Source organism: Myotis davidii, unplaced genomic scaffold (genome assembly GCF_000327345.1).
Source record: "Myotis davidii unplaced genomic scaffold, ASM32734v1 scaffold27, whole genome shotgun sequence".
Lineage (NCBI taxonomy): Eukaryota > Metazoa > Chordata > Mammalia > Chiroptera > Vespertilionidae > Myotis > Myotis davidii.
This window is the reverse complement of record NW_006297821.1, coordinates 3,115,779-3,135,148: the sequence shown is the minus strand read 5'-3', so window position 1 is coordinate 3,135,148 and position 19,370 is coordinate 3,115,779. Positions and strand designations below refer to the sequence as shown.

The 19,370-nt window shown below is 36.4% G+C and overlaps 1 protein-coding gene across 11 annotated transcripts in view; it reads right to left on the bottom strand.

Moving 5' to 3' along the window:
- Window positions 1-19,370, bottom strand: part of VPS8 (VPS8, CORVET complex subunit) — a 251,894-nt gene that overhangs the window by 112,199 nt on the left and 120,325 nt on the right. For all 11 annotated transcript variants that reach the window (XR_001515545.1, XM_006773641.2, XM_006773642.2 and 8 more), the window contains 6 exons: window positions 17,337-17,379; window positions 15,891-15,963; window positions 15,484-15,603; window positions 6,225-6,296; window positions 1,891-2,010; window positions 836-892 (listed from right to left, as the gene is read on the bottom strand). Coding sequence is in view for 10 of the 11 variants with exons in the window: in XM_006773641.2 (XP_006773704.1) it covers window positions 836-892; window positions 1,891-2,010; window positions 6,225-6,296; window positions 15,484-15,603; window positions 15,891-15,963; window positions 17,337-17,379 (485 nt within the window). In the remaining variant the exon portion in view is untranslated. The remainder of the gene's footprint in view (window positions 1-835; window positions 893-1,890; window positions 2,011-6,224; window positions 6,297-15,483; window positions 15,604-15,890; window positions 15,964-17,336; window positions 17,380-19,370) is intronic.

The following is a 19,370-nucleotide window of genomic DNA, read 5'->3' as shown; positions in this document are numbered from 1 at the left end:
CCAAAAAAAGGGGGGGGGGCATAAGTAGAAAGAAGTGGGGCTCAAACAGTTACCATGTCACAGCAATTAGTAGGGGGACAGATGGATAAGGGCTCCAGAAATGGTTAGCCCTAATGCAGTGGGGCTAGAGGGCACTCCCAAAAGCTTAGTGTCCCACACTCAGTAACCTGCAGTCTTTCCATAGCAGCAAGGAGTGGTTATCAGATTAATGACATTAGCGGAAAGCAGAATACAACAGGTGCCAACTGTGGCTGCAATGTATTTATTGTGCACTTCATAGTTAAATGGGAATGCTATTAACTGAGATTAGGGTCACCTTTCAGATTGTTAAAAAAAAAACAAACAAAAAAAAAACCCAACAAGAGCTAAATTAGATCCAAGGAGAAGGATGAAGTATTCTCCTTGATGTCATGTTGAATGCAAGACAGGCCCGGTGCCTAGAAACTTAGTGTGATATAAGCTCCATATATATGCACTTCTAACAACCGTCCACACTATTTTCTGGTTGCCACTATCTGGCTTAGTGTTAGGTTTTGGCACAAGTCGCTTCCCCTTTAAGCCTTGTGAAGTGTAGCACAGAAGGGTTCTTTAGGGCTTACTCTGTTTTCTTTCCCACTCTTTTTTTAGAGAGAGAGAAACATCAATGATGACAGAGATTCATTGACCGACTGCCTCATGCATGCCCCACACTGGGGATTGAGCCCGCAACCCTGGGCATGTGCCCTGACAGGGAATGGAACTGTGACCTCCTGGTTCATAGATCAACGCTCAACCACTGAGCCAGCCAAGCATTCTTTTCTACTCTTCAGGAAAAAGAGTTCTAGTAGTTCCATACCTGCTGTCTTTCAGAGTGCCGGGAGTCATCATCAGGACTACAGAGGAATTCAAGGACCTGGTCAAAGAAAATGTAATTTTTTTATTGGATACCAGCATGCATGCTATCACACTATCAATGAAAACAGCATCTACCCTTTACATCTCACCAATTCATTCACACTTCACCATAAAAAATATACGACAGGTATATGTTATCTTCCCAACTGACTGGCCTAGTACATGGCACAGGAAGTTCAGGTATGCTGTTTAGAAACATGACTAGAAGGCAGCATCATCTATATACCTTAACTTTAAGATCCCTGATATCATGGACCAAGCAAAGCATGAACTTTGGAGTCAGGCCACTTAAATTTGAATTCTAAACTTATCAACACTTAATAAGAACATCTATTGTTAATAATAACACTTATAAGTATGATATTGGATGAGTACCTCAACCTATCCAGGCTTTAGTTTGCTCATCTGCAAAATGGGGTAACAACTATATCAAATTCAGAACTATTAGGAGCACTGAATTAATAAACACATATAAAACTGGAACAGAGCCTGACACTATGAAGTACTCAATAAATCTAGTCATTATTAGCTGCAGATAAACAAGTATTTTCACTGTCATGTGTGGATATGGGGATGCTATTTAACTGAGATTAGGAAATACCTTTCAGAATCAAAGTCATCTGTAAGTACATTCAGATTTTCTAAAAGTAATCTCTCCTCCAGATGATCAACATAATAGTCTTACTACCAGTGAGATGGGTGATTCTTAAATTGGAAATATTTTTCAGGAAAGAAATTTGGAGCAATAGAATAATTTAGAGAACAAGCTCTCTATAAACCAATCTCCACAAATCATACCCTCATGATACCACCTTAGTAGGCAGTCATACCACCCAGACACATCATTTAACAAAACCAATGACAGCTAAATTAGATCCAATCTGAAACCAGAACAGGCTTGGCTATTACATTTAGAGAGCATGTAATCCAGTGAACTTTTCTATGAACAGTAATAGGATAAAAATAATTCTAGCTCTCATTGTTGAAGACACTCACCTGATCAAAGAGGGTTCTGTTTACAAACAAGGTATTGTCAGGTTTTGCAAGCTGCCGGGCAAGGAATGTAAAGAGACACCCGACTTGTGAGGGAGTAAAATCTGAGTTCTCCACCATAACCTGATGAGCAAAAGAGGCCATTTATTCAATATACCATCTGGTTTGACACAAAAAATATACAATGAGAAGGGGTGGGGGAGTCTCATTACTGAAGACTCATGAAAAGATTATTTTGCAACAATTGAGTTTAATACCAATTAGAGAAGGCGCACAACTGCTTGCATACTCTGAAAGGGAATCATTTCAGTGATTTTTGGCATGTTTCTAGGCACAGCTTGGATCAGAAGTGAATTGTTAGGTAACTTGCAGAGAGATATTAATCATGTTTCCCTCTTGAAGTCTTAAAAGAGAATCCTACTAAAATTAATTTCAGTTAAATTAAAGTAACCCTATAAAAATCTGCCCACCAGTACAGGAAGAAAGGAGTTGCTTTGTGGCCTAAAAGATAATTTCAGAGTGCAGGTATCCCAGAAAAAAGTCGGCCAGCCCACGAATTAATGAAGTCAATAGATTCTCCTTGTCTATAAGCAGTTCCTTGAACAGATGGTTTTGCATAATGGGCTTTTTACAACCACACACAGTTATCAAATCATACTCATTCCTCTGCTTTAAGTGAGCTTTCCTCTCCCGACTACCTACTATGTGTAAGATGCTATGGTAAATGCCTTCAAGGGAATTATAAATGAGAAAGCAAGGTGAGACAGGTAAACAAATTTTAAATAAAAGGTGCAGTGCTATCTGCACCATTATAAAGGAACAAATTACTCCAGCAGCACAGTGGGGGAAATTATTTCAAGTGGTTAGACAGGGAATTGAAAATAAATTAGAAGAGTAGCTTTTAAACTAAGCTTTAAAGTCCATGTGGAACCTGTGACGGGAGAGAGCAATGTGAGCGAAAGCAGGAACACAGTAAAATGTGAGGGTGTTTGGAGAAACTGTGTTCATTAGAATGCAGCAGCATGCATGAGGAGCAAGAAGTTACACAGAAAGAAAAGATTAGGCCTCAAATGTCATTCTAAAAAAATCTAGAGTTTACTCCATAGAAAACTGGGAGCTACAAAAGGTGCTCAACCAGGAGAGTTGATCATGATCAGTACTGCACTTAGGAAAATTATCCTATCAGCAGGGTATCAGATAAAATAACGAAGGAATAAATTGAAAGTAGACCAAATGCACATGACTGCAGGGGTCCAGGGAAAGCAAAGGGGTCCTGAACTAGGGCAGTTATAATGAAAAGGGAAGGAGGAAGAGGTGCAAAAGACACTGCAGAGAGAGAGGAGACAGGTCGAGTAAACATATGCAGGTATGTAGCTAAGGAGAAATAAAAACATGTGAGATCTTGAGCCTAGCCATGATAGTCTTTAAACTAGTACATTTGCAGTATGATCATAATGACCAAGAAATGAAAACAACCAAAAGTGTCCCTTGATAGAATATTGGATAAAGAAGATAGACTACATATAGTACTTACAATGGAATACTACTCAGCTATGAGAAAAGATGAAATACTGCCATTTGTGACAACATGGAGGGATCTAGAGAATATTATACTAAGTGAAATAAGCCAGACAGAAACCGTCAAGAACCATCTCATTTCATTCATATGTGAGATATAAAACTGAAAGCAACAATGAACACACAAGAAAAACAAACAAACAAATATTCATAGACACCGACAACAGTATGTGGTGACCAGAGGGAAACCACTACGGGAAACAGTATGGAGAGTCTTCAAAAAATTAAAAATGAGACTACAATATAATCCAGCAATTCAATCTCTGGGTATTTATCTGAAGAAAACAAAACCACCAATTTGAAGATATATGCACCACATGTTCATTGCAGCATAATTTACTATAGCCAATATATGGAAGCAACCCTATGTGCCCATCTATAGATAAACAGATAAAGAAGATGTGATGTATATACATACAATGGAATATTATTCAGCTATAAGTAATGAAATCTTACCATTTGCAACAACACAGATGGACCCAGAGGATATTATGCCAAGTGAAATAGGTCAGACAGAGAAAGACAAATACTGCCTGATTTCACTTATATGTGGAATCTATTAAACAAAACAAACGAAAAACACAGAAACAAAATCATAGATACAGAGAACAAACTGGTGGTTGCCAAAGAGAAGAGGTTTGGGGAATAGAGGGAACAGGCAAAATAGGTAAAGGGGATTAAGAGGTACACATTTCTAGTTATAAAATAAATAAGTCAGGAGGATATAATATACAGCATAGGGAATATAGTCAATAATGCTGTAATTTTGTGACAGATAGTAACTAGATTATTGTGGTGATCATTCTGTAATGTAAAAAATATTGAATCACTATGTTGTACACCTGCAACTAAAACAACATTGTATGTCAACTATAATTAAATTAAAATAAGTTACAAAAACAAATCCTCAGAGTCTACCTACAAGAAGCTCAAATCCAGGCAGAAAAATATACATGTAAATAATTACCATACAGTTTTCCAAGTACAGCATAAAATGTTCTATGAACACAGAGAAGGGGCAACTAATCAAACTGGAAGTGTGGGAGAGCATTCTAAGAGTTTCTCATGGACGATATACGAGTTACACATTGGAAAATTGTTAGGAATTTGCCAGGCAGAGAAAAGAAAGAAAAAGGCAAGATGGGATAATAGAAAACTCATGCAAAGAACATAAGCCATAAAGATGACACATAAAGTTCAGTGAATTCCAATAATTTAATACGGTTGAGAAGTTCATAATACAGTGGGGGAGGGCAGTAGGAGAGGGGAGAGTTATAGTGTAGTAGGCAGGGACCAAAAAACAAAGAAGGATCTTGGATATAATATTGAACAGTTTAGATAGGTATGGCAGAAACTAGTACTTGTGCTCCAACATCTGTTCTCTCCTTCTGAGAAACAGAACTCCTTACTTTTAGCTAAACACATAGTCACGCACAATACAGTGTATAGAGTCATATATCTAAGTTCTGATCAATATGATATAAACAGAATTGTAGTACTACACAACTCCTGGAAATTTCTTAAAGAGAGGGAACACTATCTTCTTCATCCCATTCTGCATCCAGGCTAACTAGAATGCAGAGGTGATGGCTGGAGCTTGAGAAGTCATTTTGGACCAAAAGCTAGAAACCATATACTAAAAATAACAGCAGTAAGAAAGAGGCCATCTTCATCCCTGATAAGTTTATAAAGCTAATCTAATAGATCAGGTTGTCTACCTCTAGACTCATATAAAAAAATATATTCCCTTCAAAATTAAACTGTTATTTGAATTTTCTCTCATAGCAGAACTTAATTACAACTGATCCAACGGAGTCATAGAAGAATATTAGGTAGAGGAAAGGCAAGATCACAAACCAGAGGAAGACAAAACTCATTATAGAGACCATTTAGGGAAGAATTTTGGAAATTCAGGTAAAGATTCTCCATACTAGCCACCTGGATCAAAGTTTGGGAATTTAGCAATCTTAATTTCATATTCATCACTGCCTATCTTACAAGATCAATAAACAGCTCAAATGACATAACATATATAAATGTGCTTTGGAAATTATAAAGGACTATTACAAATGTAATGCATTAATGCTATGACAACTAGAGAATATTTCCATATTGTTTTCGTGTGCAAAATAATCTACAAGTCACTATGAGGAATAAAGTTTCATTTCATGGCCAAATGAACAGGACACAAATTCTAGGCTTTCAACTACACAAAGAAACTGGTCTGGTTAAAGCTGCACAGATTCATTTATTAGCAACAGCATTGATCTCAAAATGGCTTTGGACTTAATCTAGTTAGATTTAGACAGGGTGACCATCTCTGTGTGACTCAAATAATGCATTCTTAAGTGTTACCTATCATCCCAGTACCATGGTAAAACTGTGGCACTATCTTAGCAACACAGTGATGTTGGTATGAAACAAAGGGAGATTCTTGACATTATTTACTTTTTCAAAGTACTCCGAAGTCAGTCTCTAGCATTGCATACAATCATAGTAACATAGCAATTATCACAATATGCATTTTTCTAGAATAGTACCTGGTATCCTAGTATACAGACTAAAGTTGATATACATTAAATATTTTGAATGATTAGTATTTTGTTCAGTTTTTGAAGACAAGAACATCATAATAAAATTTTAAAATGATTGCAGCATATTGCTTCCTTAAACGAGATTATTTTAGAACTTGCTATAAAACAATTCAATTTTCTTAATAAAAACATCAATACAAAGGCATGTATTCTTTGAATACTTACTTTCAACAATATATCCACAATACGCTGTTGATATTCTACAGCTTGCTTGTCATTTTTAAAGTCTTCAAAAGTCTAAAAGGGAGACATTTTTAAAAAGAATTATTTGCAAATTTTAGAAGGCAACAGGATATTATTAATAGTCAGGAACATTTTCAAATAAGATAACCATTCCTCATCAACTTTTTGCTTATATACTTTTAATAGTAAAGTTTTTTTAGTTAGTTAAATAAAAAGATATAGCATTTAATATAGTATGGTATTCTGAGACTTTAAAATAGACAAAAGACTATAAATATATAGTGATCATCATGCAACCAAAAAGTGATTTGAGAAAGAAAGGCGAAGTTTAAAAGCAATGAAAAAGAAAGAACACTAATGGCAAGAGGCGACTTATGAGCAAGGGTTTGAGAAAGATGAAATACATGTTACATGCTCAGTCATCATTCCGCTTATGCTATTTGGAAATACAGTTTATCAATTGCCAAGAAAAATAACTGTCATGACAAGTAAGAAAAAATGATAGATATCTATAAAAATTATTATGGCAAAACTGATGCAATGTTAAAATACTCAAGCCTATGTACAAGGAATAGGTATCTTATTTTCAAAACACTGCCAAGTATAGCACTTTTTATGGCCCTGCTCATGTGGAGTCAAATGTATTTTAAGTAGAACATGTATCAAAGTAAATGACAGTACCTAATTCTGGAAAATATCTGATACCTAGAGGATGCATATATGAAGGAATTGGAATTGTATTCATATAAAAACGGGTAAATAAAGTTATTTATTGAATAATAAGAATGATGAAAGACTTGCAGATCTTCCCTATGGTTTTCACTCAGCACATTTGGCTCTTGAAATGTTTAAAATCACATAGCAATAATTTATTGCTTATTTTCCTGAAATAAGAAAATAGACTCCATATTGTGGCAATAGATTTAAAAAAATTCACAGCCATGAACTTTCATGATTACATCATAGTTACATTCAAATCACATACTTGCTGTTCTTCAAATGGGCCCTGAACTTCCCCAACTTCCCCAAAGCATCTGTGCTCATGCAGGTCTCTTATTAGCATGCCTTTCCTTCTTTCCTCCTGTCTGACCACACAGGAAGCACTTTAAACAAATTACTGCTGATTTGTCTAGTTACACACAAAAATAAATCTTTTTAGAAAATATTTTAACTTAGCTAGACCACTTTGCTGTCACTTAGTTGAGAAATGCTAAAACTATCAAGTTATCAAGGAGACTGTAAAAACTCTTATTCTGGAAAGATTGAACCAAAAATATTATGATGTTTAAGTGGGTTAAATATGATCCTACCTAAAAAGAGAAAGATGGACTAGAAAGTCTCTCAGTTTTATCTTCAGGTTTATGAGAATAACAAACATGCACACACTCACACACACAGCCTGCCAAAGTGCAGGTACAAACATAAGTTATTATCTCCTAATACAAGTACTAGTCAACTAAAATACAAAACCATGGAGAATTAATATACATTTTATAAAAGTAATCAGTCAAGCAAGTAAAAAAATAATTTCATTATCTATTTTCCTTTTGGCAGGATGTATTCACTGCTTTGAAACAGATATTGAAAGTTTACTGCTGTAAACATAATTAAGTGGATATACATAATGACATTAAAAAAAAGTTTTATTATACGTTTTTATTAATTTGAGAGAGGAAGGGAGAGGGAGAAAGGGAGAAAAAGGGAGAGAAAGAAAGATAAACATTGATGTGAGAGAGAAACATCGATCGGTTGCCTCATGTATGCACCCTAGCTGGGACTGAACCCACAACCTGGGCATATGCCCTGACCAGGAATTGAACCAGTGACCTTTTGATGCAGGGGATAACATTCAACCTGAGCCACATGGGCCAGGGCATAATGACATATTTTGATTGTAGTTAACAGATGCCACTAAAATGGCATATCATTGTTAAAACATTATCATTCCACAAAGATGCTTCTAACTATACAATACTTGTTGGAAGATTAATATGCAAGGATGTCCTTATGGAGTTTATGAAGCACACAGGTATACCTAAAACTCAAGTCCAAAGTCATCTGTACATTTGGTCATAAAAACTTCTTTCTGTAGTTTCTTAAAAATTATTATAGGGTTTTTATAAGATAACAACAAGTGGCTAAATCCTAACCAAGGGGTAAACAAACATCCTCTGTAAAGGCCAGAAAGAAAATACTACAGGCTTTTTGGGCTACATGCAATCTCTGTGACATATTCTTCTTCTGTTTTTATTTATTTATTTTTAAATATATAAACTTTTACTCAAAGGTAATTCCAGAAAGTCATGTTTTAGTCATTTTTAAAGTGAGATAAATTGAAGATCTCAGAAAAATTGTATCTGATCTTCTTCTGTTTTTATAACCCTTAAAATGTAAAGAATTCTTAGCTCACACAGACCAAAGGCCAAATGAAGCTGAATTTGATCTACATACAGAAGCTTGTGGACCCTTGTCCTAATATCTTCAGACACCCTCCAGCAAGATCCCTTCTATGATGATTAAAAACAAAACAAAACAATCACCAACAACTTAGGCGAATGGGAAAACTAAAAGTGCAACATATACCACAAAGTTCAACTTACATAAAATTAACTCAGGAAAATAAGCATCCCAAATTAGTAAAGTTGGCTCCAAAGCCCTAACACCAAAAAGAAGTCAGGATAAAATTGGGTAGAAGAAAGGAGAGTGGGACAAGATTTCAGTGGTGGCAGAACAACTATAATAGCAAAGAGAACCCACCCTGGGTGAGGAAATCCTGACATCAGGTCAGAGACCTGTAGGTCAGACCACAGCTAATAGGAAGGTCAAAGGAAGGGGACTGGCAAGTGTGGATCAGAGGTCTTAGCAAGACAATGCTTCTGGGCCAGAGGGAGCTACCTTGAAAGACGGAGATATTCCTTGGAGGTTTATGATAAAGAAGGAAGTGGCTCAAGATAAAGTACCTACTAAAACAAAATAATGTTAATATTGAGAAGATGACAGACCACCCTCAAAAGACACTATGTAAGAAATTACACTAAATTGTAACAAATGAAGAAGGCACGTGAACTAGAAAAACCAGCCGGTAATTTCCCCCCACCCTCCAACAAGGTCATCTATTATTGCCAGTCCAGAAAAACCAAACACAAAAAATGAGAATAAAAGCAGCAACTGAAGGCACTCTAGAATAAAACAAAATAAGAAGTAGCCATAAAATAGAATTAAACTATAACATCCTAACATATATTAAATATGTTTAAACATACAATTGCAGATCTGAAAGACATCACAAACTGAAAATTTCAAAATTCAAAAAAGAAATGAACAAAGAGTAGGAAAATATGAAATAGAAGCTAATGAAAATCAGAAAAAAACTGAAATAAATGTCAAATTCATCTCAGAAATGAAGACAACTATAAGCCGCCTAAGAGAGAAGAGATATGACCAAAAGCACAGTAAGAGGAGAGAAGATAAATGAAAAGAAACAAAAAAAATAAAATTTAAACAAAGAAGGAAATAAAAGAAATCAGAGAAAAGCTGATAAATATAAAAGAAAGAATATACAATCTAAATAATAAAAGCCTAAGCGACTGTTAAGGCAGAACAACCAGATTGGCTGGTCACTATGATGTGCACTGACCTCTAGGAGGCAGACGCTCAACGCAGAAGCTGCCCCTTGGTGGTAGTGCGCTCCCACAGGGGGAGGGAGCGCCACTCAGCCAGAAGCCAGGCTCACAGCTGGTGAGTGCAGCAGCAGGGGTGGGAGCCTCTCCCGCCTCCATGGCAGCACTAAGGAGCAGCAAGCCAAGCAGTAAGGAGCAGCAAGCAGGCAGGCGGTAAGGAGTGAGATGTCCCAGACGGCAAGAGGTATGTCCAACTGCTGGCTTAAGCCTGATCTCCATGGGGAGCAGGCCTAAGCCAGCAGATGGACATCCCCCAAGGGCTCCTGGACTGCGAGAGGGCACAGGCCGGGCTGAGGAACCCCTCCCCAGTGCACACATTTCATGCACCGGGCCTCTAGTATACAAATAATTAGAGTTTCTGAAGATAAAATAAAAAACAATCAAGCAGAAAAAGTATTTAGTCTATAATTCAAGAAAAACATTCATGAAATAAAAAGACTCAAATTCACATATTAAAAGGGCCCACAATATATAAATAGGAGAGTGTGCCGAAACCGGTTTGGCTCAGTGGATGGAGCGTCGGCCTGCGGACCGAAGGGTCCTGGGTTCGATTCCGGTCAAGGGCATGTACCTGGGTTGCAGGCACATCCCCAGTGGGAGATGTGCAGGAGGCAGCTGATCGATGTTTCTCTCTCATCGATGTTTCTAACTATCTATCTCTCTCCCTTCCTCTCTGCAAAAAATCAATAAAATATATTTAAAAAAAAATAAATAGGAGTGTGCAAAAGTAGGTTAATAATAACTAATATAATAATTAATAAATAATATAAGATAAACTGTTTTGTATATCCACAACTGCAAACCTATTTTTGCCCAACCCTGTATGATAAAACTGAACCAGAACAGACAATTCTAAGTGATATCTTAGAGTAAAACTATTAGTTTTTAAATATATGAAAAAAAGTATTCTGGTTCTCTAAAAAAAAAGACTTAAGCCCCTGGGCAAGTTAAGAAAAATCAGGTTGATGTCAGTTATCTTGACAGCAGTGTACAAAGATCAGAGGAAGGCAATTTTTAACTATTCAAAATTTTTAAATTATACAATAATAGAGAAATCATTACATTGAGTCATCGTCGCTCTGAAAACTACAAAATATTGCTGACAAAAATTAAAGACCTAAATAAATGGAACAATAAATCTTTTCACGGGTCAGGAAATTCAATATTGCTACGATGTCAATTCTCCTCAAATTGACTAAACATTGAACAGAATTCTAATCAAAATCCCAGCAGGCTTTTGAAAGAAATTAACAAGATAATTCTAAAAATTCACATTGAAAAGCAAAAGACAAAGCAATTTTGAAAAAGAACAAAAACACAATGTGATTTCCATACTTATTATAAAGCTACAGTAATTAAGACAGTGTGGTACTGGAATAAAGAGAGACAAACAGACCAATGGCATAGAGTAGAGTTCAGAAGTAGACCCCACACATACACACAACAAATATTTGATAAAGTACAAAGACAATTCAATAGAGAAAGAATAGTCTTTTCATCAAATAGTGCCCTAAGAGTTCTATATCCATATGCTAAAAAAAAAAAACAACACCCAAAACTTGCATCTAAACTTTGCACCACATGCAAAAATTTCTTCGAAGTGGATCACAGATCTAAATGTAAAACCTAAAATCATAACAATTCTAGAAGAAAACATAAGAGAAAATCTTTGCAACCTTGAGTTAGGCAAATATTTCTTTGACATGACTCCAAAAGCATGATTATAAAACAAAACTGATATATTAGACTTGATAAAAATGTAAAACTTCATCTATTCAAAAGACATTGAAGATGGGCCATACCAAGTGCTGGTGAGACAGTGAGAGTACTACTCTCATATACTACTGATAGGAATGTAAAATGGTACAACTGATTCAAGAAATGGTCAGTTTTTTATGAAGTAAAATAATACACTTAACAAATGACCCAGCAATTCCATTCTTTGATATTTATTTACAAGAAATAAAAAGATATGTCCACACAAAGGCCTATATGTAAAGGTTCATAATAGTTTTATTCATATTAGCCTGAAAACAACCCCAAGGACCATCTACTGGTGAAGGATCAATAAACTATATATCCATATAGAAAATTACACAGCCATAAAAAAGGAAAAAGTTATTAATACAAGCAACAACATGAATAAATCTCAAAAGCATTATTTTAAGTGAAGGAAGCCAGATAAAAAAACTACACAGTGTATGATCCCATTTAAAGAGCATTCTAGAAAAGGCAAAACTACAGTGTCAAAAAGCAGATTAGTTGTTGCCAGGGACTGAGTCTTAGTCTGGGAATGACCATAAAACTGCCCAAGGGGGTGATGAAAATGTTCTATATCTAGATTAATAGTAGTGGTTACAAGACTGCATACCTTTGTCAAGCTCTTCTCTTAGTAAATGGGTGAATTATAATTTATATAAATTATACCAAAAGAAAGCTAAATTTAAAAACTTTACATGAAAAAAATATTCCTAAATAAAAAAAAACTGGGAAAATGTGGTTTAAAAATCTGTCACCTAAATTCTTTTGTGTCTCTCTGAAAATGTTCTTTGTATTAAGTTATATTTACTGAATTAGAAAGGTCATATGATTAATCAATTATGGTAGACATAACAGGATTTTATACCCTAAGCCTTATCGATTTCTCCAGCTTTAGTGCTTGGGGATGCAGCCAACACTGGATGTATGCATGGAAGGAAACCTCCACTTGTCTTTTAGGCACTTCACATTCATTACGTTCAAAAGAGAACTAACTATCTAAATTTCCTCCCACCTCATCTCCTGAGAATCCTGTTTCCCCTCTGATTCCCTATTGAATCAACAAATAAACCACTACACATTCACTTCACCCAGTCAGAAACCTTGGAATCTTTGATGATTCCCCATTTGTCTTACCTTTCACATCCAAGAGTATATAAGCCCTAAATTTTAGGTCCATTTGCCTTCTAAAATATCTTCCAAATCCTTTCATGTCTTAGTGTCCTCACTGTCATTGCCTGAATTCAAGCCACAATTATCTTCTTTCTTTATTACTATAAAAATTTTCTAACAGATCTTCTTGCCTCCAATCTTATCTTATTTCAGCCCATTTTTCATACAATGGACAAAGGGAATTTCTCTAAACTACAAATCACGATATTCCTCTACCTAAAAGGCTTCAGTGGCTCTATCAACTGCTCTGTACAAAGTCCAAACTTCTTAACATGGATTACAATACTGTCTCTATCCACCTCTCTGGATTGGTCTCTCTCTGAAGACTTCCTTACACTCAAAGATGCAGCCATATTCTTTTTTTTTTTTCACTTCTTTGAAACATATTGTTCTCTCTTGTTTCCAGGCCTTTTCATATATTCTATCCTTCTGCCAACAATATTTCCCCTAACCTTAATCGGACTAGCTTCACCCTTTGAGACTCAACATGGATGTTATTTTACCCAAGAAACTCCCTGAACCTCCATTAGATTTCCCTCCTAAGTGTTTCCACAGCATCTTCTCCAGTGGCATGTATTACACTGTGCTATAATTACTTATATACAAGTCTGGATCCCCTTCCTCCACAGGGCATGGTTTATATCCTGTCAGTCAAGGGTGTACCCCTAGATAGTATCATATATGTGATACACTAGGCACTCAAGTATTTGTCAAGCAAATGGGATTGTATTACAGCCTTACTATCAGTCCTAATATCGTAATTCAGACATCAGCATAATTCCAAATGACCTTCAATGCTACCACAATCCCTAAAAAATAAAAATTGGGTAAAATTCTTTGTTCTCTACCACTCTTTCTGAAGCCCCTACCCCACACTTCTGTTCGTTTTTCCTACATGCCAAACACCAAGTTCCCCTATGTTTTCTGGATGTCTAAGGTCTCCTAAACCAACTAGGTCTGCCTTCCAGTTCTAAGTTTCTTTTCCCTTCTTTCTGTGCAGTTAAAATTACTACTTCTGAAGACAGATTTTCAAATTAAACTAACTCAAAGTAAGTATAATTGGAATGTAGATCTTCTCATGGGCACTTATTTTTTGTATTTAAGTTTATTGTATTACTCAGCTTATAAAAATACCTTATATTCATTAGAGAAATTTGCCCCAACTCACAGAGGTAATCACTATTAAGATTTAGATGTATTACAATGGAATGGCATGCATATAAGCATAACCAATGGACACAACATGATTGGGGGGCGGGGGGAGGGGGAGTGAGGGCACATGCTGGGGGTGGAGGCAGCCAGGGAGAGGTCAATGGGGGAAAAAGGAGACTTACGTAATACTTTAATCAATAAAGAATTTAAATTAAAAACAAAGATTTAGATGTATTATATTTCCAAATATTGTACATATACAATATTTTTGTCTTCCTCCCTATCTTTCTTCAAATATTGTACATATGCAATATGTAGGTTTTATACATTTGTGAGCCTGATGCTTCACTAAACATTATAATATAAGCACTGTCTGTGTTATCAAAGACTTTTAAAAAACAACTTATAATACTATTTTGGGGGAAGATATATGTTTTATATAATTACTGGGGTCCCTCAGCCTGGCCTGCGGGGATCAGGCTGAAACCGGCTGACATCCCCTGAGGGGTCCCAGATTGCGAGAGGGCGGTTCTCGGGTGACGCACCCTGAATTGGGCTCCCTCCTCTCTGGTTCTGGGTGCGTCAACCGAGAACCAGCTGCCAAGTCACCACAGCTCAGCAGTTCCTGCATTGAGCATCTGCCCCCTGGTGGTCAGTGCACGTCATAGCTATCGGTTGGAATGTCTGCCCCCTTTGGCCATCATAGCTGGCTGCTAGCAGGTCGGCCAATCGGCTGGTTGCTTAGGCTTTCATATATATAGATTCTGCTAGGGGCATTTTCACAGAAACCTAGTTCACCCAAATCCATGTTCAGTGGCCCCAGGCAGATCTTTGTAAGGAGACCCTAATGCCTCAGGTCTAGTGAAGAGCAGACCTTTAAATCTATTTTTTTTAATATTTTATTCATTTTTTTACAGAGAGGGAGAGAGATAGAGAGTCAGAAACATCAATGAGAGAAAAACATCAATCAACTGCCTCCTGCACACCTCCTACTGGGGATGTGCCTGCAACCAAGGTACATGCCCTTGACCGGAATCGAATCTGGGACCTTTCAGTCTGCAGGCCAATGCTCCCTCCACTGAGCCAAACCGGTTAGGGCTCCGTGTTCTATTTCAACTATCATCACATTCACATGTCCTTTAGATCCTTCTTCCAGGTTTAGTATGCAACTAATATAACTTATGAAATAAAAAATGTACCACATTTAACCCTGCTTTTTTTAAATTTTTGATAAGAATGTGTTAAAAATAGGAGAGAGAAGGCGGAAGAGGAAAGGAAGGAAAGAAGAGGGAGAAGAAAGGAAGGGAGATAAAGAATTAGAAATATTGGATGACATAACAAAATTTAACACCTGAAACCTTGACTTACTCCCAGGGCATAAAAATAGTACCTGCATAAGGATTATTATCTGTCTTTCTTTCTATTTTAAAAATGTTAACACCTGGCTTTTAAAACACCTTAAAATCATATTATCTTACCAGTGCCAATACATTTAGAAATTCTCTTGTGTCAAAATGAAGCAAAGTCCGAACATAGGGATAGATTTCTTCCTCAGGGGAAGCTTCTGCTGAATGCAGGCGAATTAGAAATTCAAAAACCTGTCAAGTTGGAGGGGAAAAAGTTGATTATTTTCTCACCTTGCAAAGTATCTTGCTGAAGCATTGATTCCCATTTGGATAAACTGAAGGCAGGTTGAATTTACTCTAAAGTGCCACTATGTTATAACTTCTATAGCTATAATTATTGGTTTCAGTAATAGTGAGTAGGCTCTCCTATTACAGCTAATAGATTGCTCCTGCCCCAGGTGTAACACTCAATACAACTGTCTTTAGCGCACCTTAACAAGAGGCGTAGGTGATAAAAATGCTGTGAAAATAGCACCAACCTGGTTTTTAACCAAAGGAACAAGATCTTCAGGGATGTCACCAAGGGGATAAGCACGACCTGCTAGACAACAGCTAGAAGAAAAGAACGAGAACAGATGTGGTGACTTGTAATGGGCTGACTTCCAGGTAACATTGTTTCTCAAAACCAAGATACTATTTCGATTTTAAGTAGGCTCAGCTTTTGTCAGTTAGGTCTAGTTCAAACCCAGATCAAGATGGTAGCCAGTTCAGAAAATGTGGGGGACAGGGATGGTGGTGAAGTAACACATCTGTGACTAAACCACATTTCTTCTTATTTTCCTAAGAAAAACCCAAGCTTCTCTAAAGAGGTGAGAAGGAAAAGAGACTGTCTAAAAGTCACATACTGAGCATCTACAAAAAAACCTAATGGTGCCATTAAACTACGATTTCCCTGTTAGAAGCCTGATTTTCTCACAGGCGTTTAAACCAGTGGCTCTAAGAATGGTGATTAAAGATGGGGAATGAGCTAGGCTAAGACATGTCTGGAAAATGTCTACAATTAGACAAGCCTTCAGGGAGAGTTAGAATCTCATGAGAAATTAAGTATACAGTTTTACCTCCAAATCAGACTTCCCTATGGCTAATGGCTTGGCTTGTAGGCTGAATTATAAAATGTCTTCGAATATGCCCTCATTTTTTTCTGGATTGTTTTTTGGTATGTGTGGGGGTTTGAGGGAGGGGTGTGAATTTTAAACCTCTTTAAACTAGTCATCAACTTTGAGTGTTAGATTAGAGACAGCTGGATACCAGTGTGTCTAAGAAGTTTAAAGTATGAAAAAGGTTTCAAATTTAACTCTGACACTGAATAGGAGCTACAGTGATGCTCTGGCAGGTTCTGCCACCTCCCTGCCTGCCTGCCACCTGGCAGCAAGTTATCCACCTAAAAATTCCACCAGGACACAATTCTGAGCCTACATAGTCTATTGCAAAGAACTCTGTCCCAGCAGCAGTTTTACCTCTGTCACTAACTTTTTCATGATTTAAATCTCTTGCCCTGACATATAATATAGACAATACATATCCCAGAAAGGTGTAGGTAGTAAAAGTAAAGTACTGTACATCATGGTTTCTTAACCTCAACCCTATTGATATTTTGAGAGAGATAATTTTTTGTTGTAGGGACTACCCTATACATTATAGAATATTTAGGAGCTTCCCTGGCTTCTACCCACTAAATGCCAGTAGCATCTCTCCCCCAGTCTCAGTTGTGACAAACAAAAATGTCTCCAGACATTGCCAAATGACTTGCGGTGGGGGCAGGGTGCATGAGGGGACAAACTCAATCATGGTTGAGAAGCAGTGCTATACATAAAAGAGCAATGAAAATTGAAAAGCACTACATAGATAAGAGATGACAGTACCTTTAAGAATATAGGGGGAAATTATAGGATCATAATAGATAAAAAAATTAAAAAATATCTTACCTAATATATACAAGAAGCTTGTTGCCCATAACAACTTGTTCATCTAAAATAGAACATTTATCATCAGCAATTCTCTCTCAAAACCTTTTCAGCAATATAATCGTTATGTGGAAACAAAAAATAAAACCTGGCATTTAAGGTAAAGTAAGTATATCTGCAAGTAACAGAAAACTGAGATAAGACCATTTTATTATTTTTAGAATTCCCATTAGAATCTTTTCACAGACACAAAATCAATGCGCCATTCAAGGGTCCATATAGAAGAAATGGACTGAGGGTAGAGATCTATGTATTGTTGGCTTTACCAATAGCTTTGGACCAGGGGAAGGTGTAGAGTAGGCAATGAGTTGAATTATAGGTCATGACCAATTAACATTAAGGCATCTTAACATCTTCTCATTTGTAATGGGACTCTTACCACCTATGGTGCTCTAGGGCTGAGAAGGCCACGGCTCACAAATGTTTGAGATACTGACTAAATGATCTTTAGGACCCTTTGTATTCTCAGTTAGGTCTAAAGTGTAAGAGTCTGTTATCTGGTAATATACACCTATTTCTTGATTAAAAGAAATTGGAAATATAATTAGACCAAGTTTTATGCCAAGGAGTCATGGGCAACAGAATAGAGTAAGGAGCACCAACACTGAGTGAAGTGATCAGTGACTCTTGTGGTGTGCAGATTATAGGAATTTGTGGTTGGTAATAAATGACGAGCTGAAGTTTCTATTTTTGATATATGATTACTAGACAGAATACAAGTGTATATCTCTTATTTAATCAGTAATCCTTTACAAATACTCCAAATCTATGTTAAGTGCAAATAAACTTGAATTCCTCAAAATTAAATGAATTATTTTACTCTGCTTCAATTCAAATTTAATTTAACTTAAATTAATAAACTTTATTTTTAGAGAAGTTTTCATTGGGTTTACAGCAAAACTGAGAGGAAGGTATAGAGATTCCCATATACCCCTATCCACATCCCCATACCACACAATCACCCCCACTATCAACATCCCACACCAGAATGCTATGTTTCTTATAATCAATGAACCTACATTGATGCATCATTATCATCTAAAGTCCATATTTTACAGAAAGGTTTACTCTTGTGGTGCACATTCTATAGGCTTTGACAAATATATAATGACATGTATCCACCAATATAGTGTCAGACAGAATAGTTTCACTGCCCTAAAAATCCGAAGGTCTACATACTCATCTCTCCCTCCCTCCCCACTAACCTCTAGCACTGATCCTTTTACTGTCTCCATAACTTTGCCTTTCCACAATGTCACATAACTGGAATCCTACAGTAGGTAACCTTTTCAGATTGGTTTCTTTCCCTTAGTAATATGCACATGTTTCCTCCATGTTTTTTCATGGCTCCAGATTGGCTTCTTTCACTTAGTAATATGCACGTTTCCTCCATGTTTTTTCATGGTTTGATAGCTCTTTCTTTTTAGTACTGAATGATACTCCATTGTCTGGATATACCACAGTTTATTCATCTATTCATCTACTAAAAAACATCTTGATTGCTTGCAAATTTTGGTAATTAGGAAGAAACCTGCTATAAACATCTGTATGCAGTTTTTGTGCAGACATAAGTTTTCTACTCCTTTGGGTAAATACCAAAGAGAGCAACTGCTAGATCATATGGTAAGAATATGTTTACTTTTGTAAGAAATCACCAAAATGTTTTCCACAGTAGTGGTACCATTTTCCAAATTAAAACCAAAACAAAATAAATAAAGACTGATATAAATGAGAGAGGAAAGAAAAATAAAGAACATCAATAAAATCATAATTGGTTTTTTAAAAAACTAACAAAATTGACAAACCTTTAGCTAGACAGACCAAGAAAAGGAGAGAAGACTCAAATTACAAAAATCATTAATAAGAGATATCACTGCTGACCTTCCATAAATAAATGACAAGAGAATACCCTAGACCTGTGGCCAGCAAACCACAGCTCGCGAGCCACATGTGGCTCTTTGGCCCCTTGAGTGTGGCTCTTCCACAAAATACCAC